This window comes from Abramis brama (genome assembly GCF_963993115.1).
Source record: "Abramis brama genome assembly, contig: SCAFFOLD_81, whole genome shotgun sequence".
Classification (NCBI taxonomy): domain Eukaryota; kingdom Metazoa; phylum Chordata; class Actinopteri; order Cypriniformes; family Leuciscidae; genus Abramis; species Abramis brama.
Genome location: NW_028156046.1, coordinates 119,520 through 135,217, shown reverse-complemented (window position 1 = coordinate 135,217; position 15,698 = coordinate 119,520). Strand labels below are relative to the sequence as shown.

At 37.6% G+C, this 15,698-nt stretch overlaps 2 protein-coding genes across 2 annotated transcripts; one reads left to right on the top strand and one right to left on the bottom strand.

Moving 5' to 3' along the window:
• Window positions 1-683: 683 nt before the first annotated feature.
• LOC311077123 (extracellular calcium-sensing receptor-like) lies at window positions 684-4,869 on the top strand (the record flags this gene model as incomplete). The annotated part of the gene is made up of 5 exons (XM_084138932.1): window positions 684-977; window positions 1,256-2,041; window positions 2,265-2,486; window positions 2,720-2,843; window positions 3,956-4,869. The coding sequence occupies 5 exons, from the start codon at window positions 684-686 to the stop codon at window positions 4,867-4,869; spliced, it is 2,340 nt and encodes a 779-aa protein (XP_083995058.1).
• A 4,717-nt stretch (window positions 4,870-9,586) lies between these two features.
• On the bottom strand, window positions 9,587-14,474 carry LOC311077121 (extracellular calcium-sensing receptor-like; the record flags this gene model as incomplete). The annotated part of the gene is made up of 6 exons (XM_084138930.1): window positions 9,587-10,491; window positions 11,598-11,721; window positions 11,803-12,030; window positions 12,188-13,003; window positions 13,673-13,979; window positions 14,248-14,474. The coding sequence occupies 6 exons, from the start codon at window positions 14,472-14,474 to the stop codon at window positions 9,587-9,589; spliced, it is 2,607 nt and encodes an 868-aa protein (XP_083995056.1).
• Window positions 14,475-15,698: the final 1,224 nt, after the last annotated feature.

Below are 15,698 nucleotides of genomic sequence, written 5' to 3'. Positions count from 1 at the left end.
TAAGAGATTAAAAGTTTTTCATTAACCTAATTTCTCTTGAGGCTGGCGGGGGTGGGATTGCCTTAAATAAGGTCTTGGTTTGTGTGTTTTGATCCACTTGAGACACGTTGTTTCATTATGATTTACTGATATGAAATATTAACCACACCCTCTTGTACAACATACAACAGTATGTTGGCTGGTGAGTATATAAAACAAGGCTTAACTCCCATCTCACATTTGGAGTGGTTGTTTGCCAAGCAGGAGAAATGCATATTAATATTTTATTGACAGTGACAACACTGTGTATTACCAGACTTGTTCCTGCTGTGTGGGGGGTTAATTTAGGCACATGCATCCTCCAAGGTGACCCTCAGCCCCCTGCTCTCTTCAAGGACGCAGACTTCATCATTGGAGGGGCTTTCACCATTCATTACTATCTAAGGACAGAGAAGCACACGTATACTAGACGGCCACAACCACTGGAGTGCAGTGGCAGGTTAGAATTTAATATAAAATGTAATTAATTTTTTAACAGAGCAGTCTTGAGTGGGTTGTTATTTTGCAAAATGTATGTTCATAACTGTCATTTTGCTTCAGTTAATCAGAATCAGACCATCAAAACGTTCACATCCTTATTTTTTAAAATGTTAATTAGTATAATTTAAAAAAATAATTAGTTTTTTTGTGTGTACTTCAACAGCATGGACTTCAGAGAGCTGCGCTTTGCTCGTGCCTTGCAGTTTGCTATCCAAGAGATAAACAACAACTCTGATCTCTTACCGGGCATCACATTAGGGTACCATATATATGACTCTTGTGGCTCTGTGCCAATGGCAATCAAAGTATCATTTCAGCTTGCCAACGGACTAGATCTCATATTTAACAACACTGATTCCTGTGCAAAATCAGCTGCAGTTCTTGCACTAGTTGGAGAATCTGGTTCCACACCATCTATAAGCATGTCAAGGCTTTTCGGTCCTTTTGGAATTCCACAGGTGTTTGCTCAGTAAAACTATATTTTAGTCTTCTAAGAGATTTCCAAAATAAATACAAATGTGGCGCTGTGCCAGAAACTCAAAAATCATTGTATTTTTGCCATAACACAGGTGGAAAAACTTTGAAAACATTTGTTAAAATGACCATCTGTCAACATTTCTCACAAGACATATAATGAATGTATTATTGTAATAGGATCAAAAAGGTATACTTAAAGTCCTTATATGTTCGGAAACATTTTATTTGAAATGTTTTCTTCCTCTCTTGGTGCCTATAGGTGAGTCATTATGCAACATGCGCGTGTCTCAGTGACAAGTGGCAGTATCCTACTTTCTTCAGGACCATCCCCAGCGATCACCATCAAGCGGCCGCACTGGCACGGATGGTCAAGCACTTCGGATGGACGTGGATTGGGGCTGTGCGCAGTGATTCAGACTACGGGAACAATGGCATGGCATCATTCCTGAAGGCTGCTGCGGAGGAGGGAATCTGTGTGGAGTATTCTGAGGCCTACTACAGGACCCAGCCACGCAGTAAACTGAAAAGAGTCGCTGATGTCATTCGCAGATCAACGGCTCGTGTAATAGTTGCCTTCTTGGCCGCAGGTGACATGAGATTTCTCTTAGAAGAGCTGAGTCAGCAACCTCCTCCTCCGATGCAGTGGATTGGCAGTGAGGCGTGGGTTACAGACCCAGAAATGCTGCGGTTTAATTTGTGTATCGGTGCTGTAGGCTTTGGAATCCCGCGGTCTGTTATCCCGGGATTTCGTAACTTTTTACTTGACCTGTCTCCAGAGCAGGCGCTGAAATTTCCCCTGCTGACAGAATTCTGGGAAAGCTCATTTAGCTGTAGTCTAAAACAACAGACAGGTTCTTCTACTGGTATGCCAGCATGTGATGGCACAGAGGACCTGCGCACATTACAGAACCCGTACACAGACACGTCCCAGTTGAGGATCACTAATATGGTGTACAAAGCCACATATGCTATAGCACATGCTATCCATGGCATTGTCTGTAATGGAAATTATTGTGACAAAAACATCAAATTTGAGCCCCGACAGGTATGTTTGCTTATTGTGGAATTCTTTTTTATTTATTTTTAACAATACGTTTACTAACGAGAATTAAAAATTCTCATTAAAATGCAGTATTATTTATTTACTTTTTGTGTAGAACTACTGTATTTTTACAACAACACCAACTATTTCAGCTACTGATTATCAGCAAATAATTTTAGTCACAACCACGTCATCACAATTTATCTGTATCTTGTCTATCATGCAGGTTTTTGATCAACTCAAACGAGTGAACTTTACAAAAAATAATTATTCTGTTTCATTCGATACCAAAGGAGACCCCATGGCCACTTATGAACTTGTAAATTGGCAGCTTCAGGGAGACAGTTCAGTTGATTTTGTTACAGTGGGTCAATATGATGCATCCCAGCCTAAAAGCCAGGAATTCAGTCTGAACAGAGCTATCTTTTGGTATGATGGCAGTGAAAAGGTATAAGATGTGTTTATAAAATGTGATTACTTATGAGTGTTGTGAAATACCCCTGTTTTTGTATTTTTCTGAAGACATATTTTCTTCTAACAATATAAAAGGACAGTGTCATACATTTATGTCCTACACTTCTATTAAAACAATTAATTAAAAAATTGTAAAGTGTATTATTCATAAAAATAAAAATAAAATAAAAAGTAATTTCTGACTCTGATGCTGTTTGTCACCTGCAGGTTCCTGTGTCTGTGTGCAGTGAGAGCTGTACTCCAGGTTCTAGGAAGGCTGTGCAAAAAGGAAGACCTGTCTGCTGTTATGACTGCATTAACTGTGCAAAAGGAGAAATCAGTAATGAGACAGGTAATATGTTTAGAGACATTCTTCTGGATAAATCACAGATGGTTCTGAGCCAGTGACATAAAAGACAGTTTATCATAAAGAAAAGAAAAATCTAGTTCAAAACTCATGCACAAAGTTCTTACAAATCTTGGGTAAGATGGGGTAAGAATAAGATGCATTTTATTTTTACTGTTGACCATAAACGGCACAAAATCTCAACTTTTGATGAATGGCTACTCTATTTTTAATTTTGTCACTTTATGTAAATATCAACATTTGTAAGATTCAAGTCAGTCATAAAAGTTTTGAGGTTAATTTATCTAATTTTGAAATAGTGACATTAATGACAATGTCAAAATAGTGACGTTGGATTATTGTTGAACATCAACATTTTTTGTTTTTCGGTTTGGTAATTGGGAATTTGTGGACAGATAAACGTTTTTGAATTACTGAAAAAATAAAATTATGGAGTAAGATTGCCAGTGTTTTCTACAGTATTACCTTATTGAGGATTAGTGAATGTTTGCACCTTTTGTAATAGTACCCCCAATTGTCCTTAGTGTGAAAAGTTGGATCTCAAAATTAAATATGCTAAAGATGCTGGAAAACCAAAGAGTATGCAGGACCTGCAGGATTTTTTTTTTTTTTTTTTTTTTTTTTTTAAGAACAGTGGGCAATTTAACTGTTCAGGATAAACAAGGCTCATGAACAACTATCACAAAACATAAAAACAGTCATTGATCATCCAGGTAGTAACACAGAGTGTTAATAATCAAGGCATTAAAACAGTCATTGATCATCCAGGTAGTAAACTTTTGAACTGGTTAATTTGTGTACAGTCATTTTGTTATGTGGACTATATGTAAACATCTGTTTTGTTAAAATAATTATTTAGGGCAGTACTAAATAAAAACATGATGCCATATTTATTTCTTTACTGTTTATTAACATTTTTCAAAGTGTATGTAAACTTGGTATAATATGTACGTAAACGTTATTGGCAGCATTTTAATGTAGGACAAAAATGAGCACCATATCATAGATCCTGCTTTTTCCATTGAGTTCCATTGAGTCTCCATTTTCTTACTGTGGTTCATGAATTACTGTTAAGCACTGACTTCTTCATCTTCCAGATTCTTTAGATTGTCACAAATGTCTACCTGAGTACTGGCCCAATAATGAGAAGGACAAGTGTCTTCCTAAACCAGTGGAGTTTCTCTCCTGGGATGAGATCCTTGGGATTATCCTGGCTGCTTTCTCTATTGCGGGCTCTTTAGTGGCTTTGAGCATGGCTTTAGTGTTATACAAAAACAGGGCCTCTCCGATAGTAAAAGCCAACAACTCAGAACTGAGCTTTCTGCTGCTCTTCTCACTGACTCTGTGTTTCCTCTGTTCACTTACCTTCATTGGTCGGCCCACTGAATGGTCCTGTATGTTGCGTCACACAGCATTTGGCATCACTTTTGTCCTCTGTATCTCTTGTGTTCTGGGGAAAACAGCAGTGGTGTTAATGGCTTTCAGGGCTACACGTCCAGGAAGTGATGTTATGAAATGGTTTGGGCCTCATCAACAGAGACTCAGTGTTTTTGGTTTCACTCTTGTACAGGTACTGATATGTGTGCTTTGGTTAACAATATCTCCACCATTTCCTTACAATAACATGCAACACTACAAAGAAAAGATCATTCTAGAATGCAGTTTAGGATCATCTGTTGGTTTCTGGGCTGTACTGGGTTATATTGGCCTCCTAGCTTTCCTTTGCTTTATTTTAGCTTTTCTGGCCCGAAAGCTCCCTGATAACTTCAATGAGGCTAAATTAATCACATTCAGCATGCTCATATTCTGTGCTGTTTGGATCACATTTGTTCCAGCTTATGTCAGCTCTCCAGGGAAATTTACTGTAGCTGTGGAGATATTTGCCATTTTAGCTTCAAGCTTTGGTCTGATTCTCTGTATTTTTGCTCCTAAGTGTTTCATTATTATATTTAGGCCAGAGCAGAATACTAAAAAACACCTAATGGGCAAAGTACCATCAAAAGCCCTCTGAGTCACACAGTACAGTCACTGCAGTGGTGTATACAAACACTCGCAAATTACATATTCTGTGATTCTAACACATCAATTGTTATACTTTTTTTCTTAATGGTTGTGCTTGTAACAGTTAAAAAAAAAAAAAAAAAACAAGATGGAAAAATATATAATGAAATCATAAGTATGTCAATTTATATTTTTTGTAAATTCTCTTTACAATTCTGTTTGCACATGCCAACTTTGATACTTCATTTTATAAAATAAAAGGCAAAGGTTTTTGGTAACACTTTCTATTAAGCCTGTATTTATAATGCATTCTAAGTTTTTTTTTTTAATGCATTATAATACATGCATAATGCCTTACAAGCAACCTTATAATATGTTGTATCATCTGATAAATAATCACAACACTTACAATACATTAGAATACTTACATATTTGTAGTTATAACATTTAAAAGAATAATGCATTATAACACAAAATGAAATCTGTATTTATAATGCATCATAAGGGCATTCTTAATGCATTATAATGCACGCATAATGCCCTATAAACAACCTTATACACAACATGCACAATGCAAGATTTAAAGCGTGCATGGAAGATATACAAAATGGCTATATAGCGCCACCGTGGCAACAGGACAGCTAAACTTTTGAAAGAGCACCTCAAGGTCATTGTGTCATATCCTCCAGCTGGAGTACCCATGAGCTTCTTCAGAGGGCACTCCGTTTGTCTCTGTGTTAATATTAAGGACTATATTCCCCATAATCCTTTGCCTGGACTCATTATGGCTTCATTCAGTACACCTGTGTATTGTTACCTTGTTAGCTCTGAGTCTGCTCCAGAGCCCGCTCTAGCCCATGAATCCACTCCAGAACATGCTCAGGCCCCAGAGCTCCCTGCCTGTCCTGTCTCGACAACGGAGGTTGCCCTTGAGTTCCCTTTCTGCCCTGATGCGACCACGATACCATGATAAAAGACTCTGTTCACCTTGTCATAGACAGTATTCCTGGATGTCCTGCCTGCCCTGTTATGGTCACAGAGGCTATAAATAAACCCTCTGTTTGTTTTGACATGACCCCTGAGGCCAACCCTAACCTCTCTGTGCTCTGTGTTCCAGTTTCTCCTGATCAGCAGCGGTGGTCTCCAGTTCCTCCAGATATGCCCTGGTGATGTTCAGCTTCAGCGTGGTGGTCTTCGGCCTCGCCAGCTCAATCTTCCTGGTCACCAGCTACTTCCACTCCGCCGTGGGGGTCTTCAGTCCCATCTGCTCTACTGTGGTGGTTGTCTGCTCCACCGTGGTGGCCTTCTGCTCTGCCCTGGGCACCTGCCCGGCCTGCTCCGCCCTGGCCATCTGCACCACCATCTCCGCTCTTGACACCTTCCCTGCCTACTCCGCCCTTGCCACTTGCTCTGCTGGCTCCACCCTGGCTACCCAATCCGCCTCGGTCTCCAGTACTGCTTCCTCTCCACGAACCTGGCCCTCTGTCCCTCCCCCTGTTCCACCTTCGCTCCACCTCCCTCCTGGATTTTATTTGTCTGTTGTTGGAGCGTCTGGTAGCCGCTCCTTAAGTGTCCTCCAGAGGGCACTCCTTTTGTCTGTGTTAATATTAAGAACTACATTCACCACAATCCTTTGCTGGGACACATTATGGCTCCATTCAGTACACCTGTGTATTGTTACCTTGTTTGCTCTGGCTTATTTAAAGTCCCCGTGAACCGGAAGTTGCAAACGACTTTTCTTCAGTGTTGTGACGTATTTCCAAGTGAAACGGAATATTGAACAGAGGGCAGGGTTTTACTTTAGCGCTCCTCCTCTCCATCTCTCGCTCATAGCAGACTAACGGTTTGAGGGGAGTGGTTTAGCATTTTCAACCCAAGCCGTCAAACTGACGTCATCAGAAAAGGAACGCCATTCCAGACCGGAAGTAACTTTTCAGATTTTGATTAAAGATTACGACGGCAAACAATTTTTTTCTGTGTATTAACTTGCACGGATTAATTGTTCACCACAAGACTAGTAATATGCGCTAACAAAGTAAATGGGGTCAATATTGATTTCATGTCGACTTTAAGCAGTGTCTTCTCATGCATTCTTTGTGTAGTCTTGCTAGTATGTTGCCACTGTGTGTCTGAGCTGTATTCTTGTCCTGGATCCTGTGTTCTTGACTTCTGCCTGGTTTTTTATATTTGACCCTGTTAGGATTATCTTGATTTCAGCATGTTTGTGATTGATTGTTGCCTGCTTTTGACTATTCTTTGGACTACCCTTAATAAAGACTGCACTTGGATCTTCAGCCAAGTCTCAGAGCAGTTATCGTAACAAATTGAATGGGAATACTGGCTTGCCAGGAACTACCCCTCAGACATTCTTGGTCGCCTCATACATATACGCATTACCAGTGTTGGGTGTAACGTGTTACTGTAATTAAAATACTTATCCACTGAAAAGGTAAAGTAAGGGATTACTGTTCATTTTTAGGTAATTTAATTACAGTTACTTATAATGTACTTGCATTACATACAGTAAATTAGTTCAACAGTTATACAATAAATCAATATTGAATTTAAAATCTAAATTTATCGCCTAAAGGAAAAAGTGAACGCTGCCTCTTTTTAATCGTTAGCTGTAGTGCAGTTGCGCATGACGAGTTCACGCCAGTTGGATACGTTGTCTGAAGTGGAAGATGTCGGCAGAAGCAAGTGGCTGTTTTACCAAATGGAAATATTCCAATTACTTAACTTTTTTGACACAGGTAGACAAGAACATTATGGTACAATGTAAGCTATGTTCTGGGGAGAAAAAACTGTCGGCCGCTGTCAATAGCACAAGTAATCCTACCTGACATGGCAGCATCGACAAACACTTTTGAGTGATCCATGTTCGTCAACAGATAACGCTACGGCAACCCCTGTTAATCAGCCAAAACTTGATTTTACACCGGTGGTGCAGAAAGTGTCTGAAGGTGAGCTTAAAAAAAAGTATTGCAGGCTAAAGGTTACAGTGAATTAGAAATTAGTTAATTTCGTTGAAACACATGACTACATAGGCTACATTATGTATGAAATATAATATGGTACTCGTTGCTTTGAAAGCAAGTTTCATGTTTACTAAAATGTTTAAGTATTATAGTATGTTTTAATAAAGCTAAAATGCTTTAAAAGGATAAACTATTCCATGTTTGACTCATATTTAATTATTAAAAGAGTTTCATTTCTATTGTCTATCCGGTCAAGGTTTATAGGGATTTTAAGAAGTAATTTGTTTAATTACTTGTTGAGTACTTAAATTACTTTTCAGACAGAGTAATTAGAAAAGTATTTTAAATACAATATTGATGATGTAATTATTAATTAGTAATTAATTACTTTTTTGAAGTAACTTACCCAACACTGCGCATTACATACAACTTACATGAATGTGGTTAACCAGACTGTAAAATAACATATATTTGTGCATGCACCTCAAACTATACCTGTTTATATTGTACTGTATATTTAAATGTATATTTATTTATCATTTCCAGGACTACAGCAAAAATAACCAATAAGCTGGACATAAATAAAAACAACAGTTAATAACTGCACATACACTTGTGTTATAAAACTTCTAAATATCGATTGAAAATGTTTGTTAAAAGTTTATTTTAGTATATATAAATATACAAAATATACCCCCCATATATACCCCATATTACTACATAGGTATTAGATTTGGTAAAACCTTGTAATTTTACAGTTTATATTAATAAAACATAACTTTGTTTTTTTCCACTGTTCCACATTGTACTTTTCCACACAACTTTTTACCTTAAGTGAAATGTCTTATAACCACCTCATGATATTGTATGGCTGTTTAAAAGAAGTCTTAACTTTTGTTACTTTACTTTACAGACAAAGACCACTAAATAGTATGACCACATTACAAAGCTTTTTAGATGTTTAAAAAAATACTTTGTTTTTGTCACTTTACTTACAGCAGTAAAATACCACTCATAAGATGTAGCATGATACTATGCAGATCTTAAGTAAACAATGTCAAAATATCAGACTTGGGAAAGTTAAAGATATGAAACTATGGGATATATAATCCATTATAACTTAAGTGAAAAAAATTATGTTCATTGTGTGTTATAAATCATACTCTTAATAGTTATAACCACAAATAGGTAAGCATTTGTTGTTATGATTATTCATGAGATGATACAACACATTATAAGGTTGTTAATACGGCATTATGCGTGCATTATAATGCATTAAGAATACCTTTATGATGCATTATAAATACAGGCTTCATCTGGTGTTATAATGCATTGTACTCTTAAAGTTATAACCACAAATAGGTAAGTATTATAATGTATTGTTACTATTGTTAAGATAATTTATCAGATGATGCAACATATTATAAAGTTGTTTGTAAGGTATTATGCATGTATTATAATGCATTCAGAATACCTTTATAATGCATTATAAATACAGGCTTCATAGATAGTGTTACCAAGTATTTTTTTATTTATTATTATTTAAAATGGCTTTATTTATTTCAAAGCCGGTATCAAGTAATTATAAATTGAGAAAATTAACTAAAATTAGTTATTTATTCAATTCAAGTGACAGACTATTGGCTCTCATATATTTACAAAGAATACAACAATCATAGCCAAACAATATGATAAACTGGAATGAAATGCTGTCCAAATGGACAGGGTCAGTGTCATGTTGATAACATTTCATTTGGACATTTTTCCAGTCATTCCCTTCTTAGTGTTTAAATCAGGCCTCAACAGAATTACATAGCATTTAGGTATAAAAATACAAAATAGAAGTCCAAAAGTGGAAGCTAGAATGGCAAATATCTCAACAGCCACTGTGTATTTCCCCGGTGAGCTGTTGTATGCTGGTATAAAAGAGATCCACACAGCAAAAAATATGAGCATACTAAAAGTGATGAGCTTAGCTTCATTAAATGAATCTGGAAGTTTCCTTCCAAGGAAGGCGAGAGCAAAGCACATACAAGAGAGCAGGCCAATATAGCCCAACACCAGATAAAATCCTAGTGGCCACACATCTTTACATTCTAGTACAATCTTACCACCCTGATAGGATGTGTTTTTGTAGGGGTAAGGAGGTGCTAGTGCCAGCCAGCAAGCACACAGGATAACTTGGCCTGTCGTGCAGCAAAAGATGAAAACCCTTTGCTGTGGAGGGCCAAATAGCTTTAGAGAAATGGACCCAGGCATAGTGGAACGAAAGGCCAAAAGCACCACAATGGTCTTGACCAGTATGCATGAGATACATAGAACAAAGCTGATTCCAAACGCAGCTTGGCGGGCACGGCATGTCCATGGTGAGGGCCGGCCCACAAACACTAGTGAGCAAAGGAAGCAAAGTTTGAGAGACAACAGCAATAGAAAACTCATCTCAGAGTTGTTGGCCTTAACTATGGGTGTGCTTCGAAAAAGGAAGAAAATCACTGTGATAACAGTTGCCACAGTGACTCCAAAGAGAGACAAAGAAATGAGAATGATGCCCATGATTTCACGGTATGACAGAAACTCCTCTATGCCAGCAACACAAGAAACCCTTTCTTTGTTTGGCCAGTAGTACTGGGGACACTTGGTACACTCAGTAGCACCTAGTAGACATAAACAAACACTGTGGGTCAACCAGATTTTCCATATAGCACACATTATTACAAAATTCTCTGGAATACTTTATTCTGTTTGGTCATTCAGCAGTCAGATGTTTCCTATACGCTCATGTGTATAACTGCCCTAGTAAAAAATAACCTATACCAAAATCTATTTAAAATACATTTATTTCACACTAAGTATACTTAAAATACATGAACATAATTTTTTAATATATCACTTAAGACTTTCTGATATAAAATTCTATTTAAACTTTATTTGGAGTATTTCTTTATTGCACAATGCACATTTCTCAATATTATGCCACAAATGTGTTTTAATATCACTATTAATAAGGATCGTATGATCTCTGTATAATATCAGTCTTTAAATGCAAGATGTGTAATGTGTACCTAAAGTATACTTGCAATAGTTCCACTTTAGCACAATCAAATACACTTAATATATCTTTAGTTGGACTGCAGCACTACTTACGCACAAATAAGGTGCATTAAGTACAAACTTAGTTGTACCAGTTAAGCAGACTTTGAGTATATCAGTTTAGTATACTAAAAGCACAATTGCAGGGTATTTTTATTAAGCACATAAATATCTAAATATATTTGTAGTATACTTATCACAAAAAAAACTATATTTATATCAAATACATTTGAGTATTTTTTATTTTTATTTTTTATTTTTTCACTAGGGTGAAACTGCTGTTACTTTCATATCACACTGCAGACTCGCTTTCTTGTGACATACAAATGCAATGGGCACCATTGTGTCTTTCTGTTATTGATATTGATGTAGTGAAAATCACTGACTTTATTATTGGTTTTATTTGTTGCAGTGTCTCGATGTCTTGCCCTAATTTCTTGCCCTATAGAGGGTTGTTGGGCTTTGGGCTAATGAACAGTTCAAATTGTAAAATCATTTATACTCCTATATAAAATCATATATATCATTATTTTAAGTCCATATATTTATTTATTTAATGAGTAGCCATGTAATAATTTGGATAGATAGATAGATAGATAGATAGATAGATAGATAGATAGATAGATAGATAGATAGATAGATAGATAGATAGATAGATAGATAGATGTACCTGATATATTGCTGATTTCCCCTTCAGCACAGGGCAAACAGTCAAAGCAGCAAACAGGCTGTCCTGGTTGAGTGGTCTGGCGTGTTCCAGGGGGACAAGGAGGGGTGCATAAAGAAACAGGAACCTGCATACAAACAATTATAAAATCAGGAATCTCCCAAAACGTACAGCTCTACAACTGTTTGCCATAGGGGCACAGGCTCACCTCATTGTGTCCCCCTGCCCACCGAATTAACCCTTCATCTATCTTAAGCTGCTGTTCATGTGGGGCAGAGCCATCATAAGTGCCCACCATCTGAAACCGAATGGTACCCCTGCCATTTCTCTGCCAGTTTATGATATCATAGAGGGGCACAGGCTCTCCATTGTTGTCAAAATACACCTTCTCTTTGAACTGGTTTGTAAAATTAACTTTTTTCAGGTAGTGAAGAAGCTATTTAATTAGTTAAGGCAAACAATATAAAATGTACATAAATATAATTACAGTATGGAATACACATTTGAATATAATTGTTTAGCAAAATAATTATTTGTACACATTTTAAAATTGCTAACATACTAGAAGGTTCTGACAAACACATGAATATTACCTGCCATGGAGAGAACTTTGATTCAGTTTTGCAGACGTGGTCTGAACTTTGTTCCTCAGAGCCACATTGTAACAGCTGATGTAGAGCATGAGCAATAGCATACACTGCTTTATAGACATTGTATGAAATCCTCACCCTTGATACATCAGTATAGCTATTCTCAGTCTCCATCAGATCCTCTGAGCCAGTACAGAGTGGCAACTCAGAATCACCACTGTCCTCATAACCTAGGGTGCATCCAAACAGTTCCTCCCAAAACATGTTATTGAAAACAGATTCGGGACTAGGTGAAGGCCTTACCCCAAGGAGAAACTCAGCCAAGCCTGGAATAGTAGTGCCCCTGAAGGAAAAGCCCACTGTTCCAGCCAGGACAGGGTGAAGTTCAGGGATAGTGAGAAGTTTGGCTGTCACCCAGGCTTCACTGGCCACCCACTGCCACCTCGTCAAATTCCTGCGAGCCACTTCAGCCAGGAGCTCCAGCAGCTGTCCTTCAGTGGCAAATGCTATAATCACTCGTGCAGTGGAACCCTCCAGGCTATTAAGAATAGCATGTATTTGTGCCTGGGAAGGTGCTTTTGGTATAGTGTGGTGAAAGGCTATGCAGCCACCAACTCTTTCAAGCTGCTCAGTAAAGGCCTGGATACCATAGTGACTGTAGTCATCATCTGTGCCCACTGTGCCCACCCAGCGCCAGCCAAAGTGGGAAACCAACTGGACCAGTCCCTGCACCTGAAATACATCACTGGGAACAGTACGAAGGAAAGAAGGGTATTCCTTCTTATCTGTGAGGCAGGTACAGGTCGCAAAGTAGCTTATCTTGAAGTGTGGTCAGCAGAAAGATCAAGAAAGAAAAACAGAAAAAGGGAGATTATGGGAGATGTAAAAGGTGAAAGCAAGATCTTGAATTAGTGTTTTTGGCAGACTTTGTTTTTATAACATTGAAAAAAACAATCATAAAATTGCAAAATCTAAAATTTGGAGAGGGAATAAACGTAAGAATAAACAGTAGAACAGTGTACATACATATATTTTGTTGCACTGATCAGGTTATAGATGCAGATTTTTTCTATTTATCTCTAGAGGTTTTCCCTTTATTTGGTGCTGAAAACAACTGTCAAATGCAAATGAAGCGAGAAGCATATTTTTCACAATAACTAAAATTCACAGTAATCAATAGTATCCGGTAGAATCAGTAGAATAAATAATATGCACTAAAAGCCCCAGGAAAGCACATGAGTATTTCTGATATATTTTTTTATGAGCATTAAACGTTTAAATAAATGCAAGTTGGACATGTTTATTAAGACATGAAAATTAGAGGGGTAAAACCCCTCAACCCCCACCAAAAAAAAAGAGTTTGTACATATTCACAGAGCTTATATATATGCTCAACACATTTTTTTTGCTCACAGGTACACACTGTTAAAGGCCAGGGAGGTTGATAAATAAATATCTATAATTATCACCTCTTATTCAGACTCTTACCAGTGGAATACCAAATGGACCCAAAGTTTGTGCCACGGCCCGTGTAGGCGAAGATGATGCCAGACCAATGACAGCTGGCACCGGGGCAGTGGAAAGGCATTTGGCACTGCCAGCAGCATCAGCATGTGTCTGACTGAAGGTACCGTTCACCAGGAAAAGCACACTCCGCAGGCTTGTGTGCACATGATCACAGCTATCCAAGATCCGATAACCTAGTGTCACTCCTGGTAATAAACTGGAATTATTGTTGATTTCTTTAATGGCAAACACCATTGTTTGGATCCAGCGGAATGCACGAAAATCAAACCTGTTGAGAAGATGGACAGAGAGCAAAAATAACAAAGAGAGAGAGAGCTGGTTGTAGCAGTTGTGAAAAGGTAAACAGTCTGGAAAAAAAGAACAGTTCATAAAAGTGATGAACATCATTTTAGCATAATTATACAGCATATGTAATGAGTAAGAAAGCATGGATCTCATTAATGTTACTTTAAGGTTTATATTCATTCTTTTAAACCAACTGGTATTTTATCTTTTCATTGCTGTTCTCCATTCTGTGCATGCCGTTTTAAACACACCCACTGCACTCTTGATGTTGTGGCTGTTCAGAGTAATTATGGTCCGTTTGCGAAGCTAAATAGTGCATGGGAAAGAGCCCTCCAATTACAATATCACCATCTTGTTCCAGCACTGGTGAATTAAAATCACCCAATGCCCAGCACCTATTGTCCACTGAGGTGCAGAGAATTACTGAGAAGTACAGCAGAAGCAAAATACCCAATGGTGCCAGTTCACTCACTGGCATCTTACTGGCCATTGCTGCATCTTTCAAATCCGACCATGGAAACAGCTAGTGCGGACACCAGAGTGTATGGAAGTCTAGAATTCCCAGCTATATAAAATATATCACAATGATGCCAAACATTGAAACCTGAAACATCAGGTGAGACTGGCCAATGATATACAGATTGTGGGTGGTCTCCCAGGTCATGTGATTTAACATTGTTTCAGATCAAAGTGCCTTGAAATGCATTAGGGATCATTCTAAAACTTTTGAAGATCTCGAATGGCAACTTATAGCTTAGAATTGTGTAACATTTAATAAACAAGAATTTCTACAGAAAAAGACTAAATGCGTTACATATTTTCTGCAGATTCACTATAAACAACCAATATTTTCTTAAAATTTTGTGAATATTTAATGTAAACATAGAACATACCAATACTGTTATTCTGTTCTATATTGAAAGCTTCAATGAAATGAAAATACTACTCATTTCATTTTACTTTTTATTTTATGTGGATTATATTGAACATTATCATAAGGGTTAATAATATATACATCAGCCTCCACAGTCTGCAGGAACCAAGTCAGGAGGAAATTATATATATATATATATATATATATATATATATATATATATATATATATATATATATATATGTATGTATATGTATATATACACTCACCTAAAGGATTATTAGGAACACCTGTTCAATTTCTCATTAATGCAATTATCTAATCAACCAATCACATGGTAGTTGCTTCAATGCATTTAGGGGTGTGGTCCTGGTCAAGACAATCTCCTGAACTCCAAACTGAATGTCAGAATGGGAAAGAAAGGTGATTTAAGCAATTTTGAGCGTGGCATGGTTGTTGGTGCCAGACGGGCCGGTCTGAGTATTTCACAATCTGCTCAGTTACTGGGATTTTCACGCACAACCATTTCTAGGGTTTACAAAGAATGGTGTGAAAAGGGAAAAACATCCAGTATGCGGCAGTCCTGTGGACGAAAATGCCTTGTTGATGCTAGAGGTCAGAGGAGAATGGGCCAACTGATTCAAGCTGATAGAAGAGCAACTTTGACTGAAATAACCACTTGTTACAACCGAGGTATGCAGCAAAGCATTTGTGAAGCCACAACACGCACAACCTTGAGGCGGATGGGCTACAACAGCAGCTTCATGCCCTGGATGTGCATCCCACAAATCTCCTTCAACTGCAAGATGCTATCCTATCAATATGGGC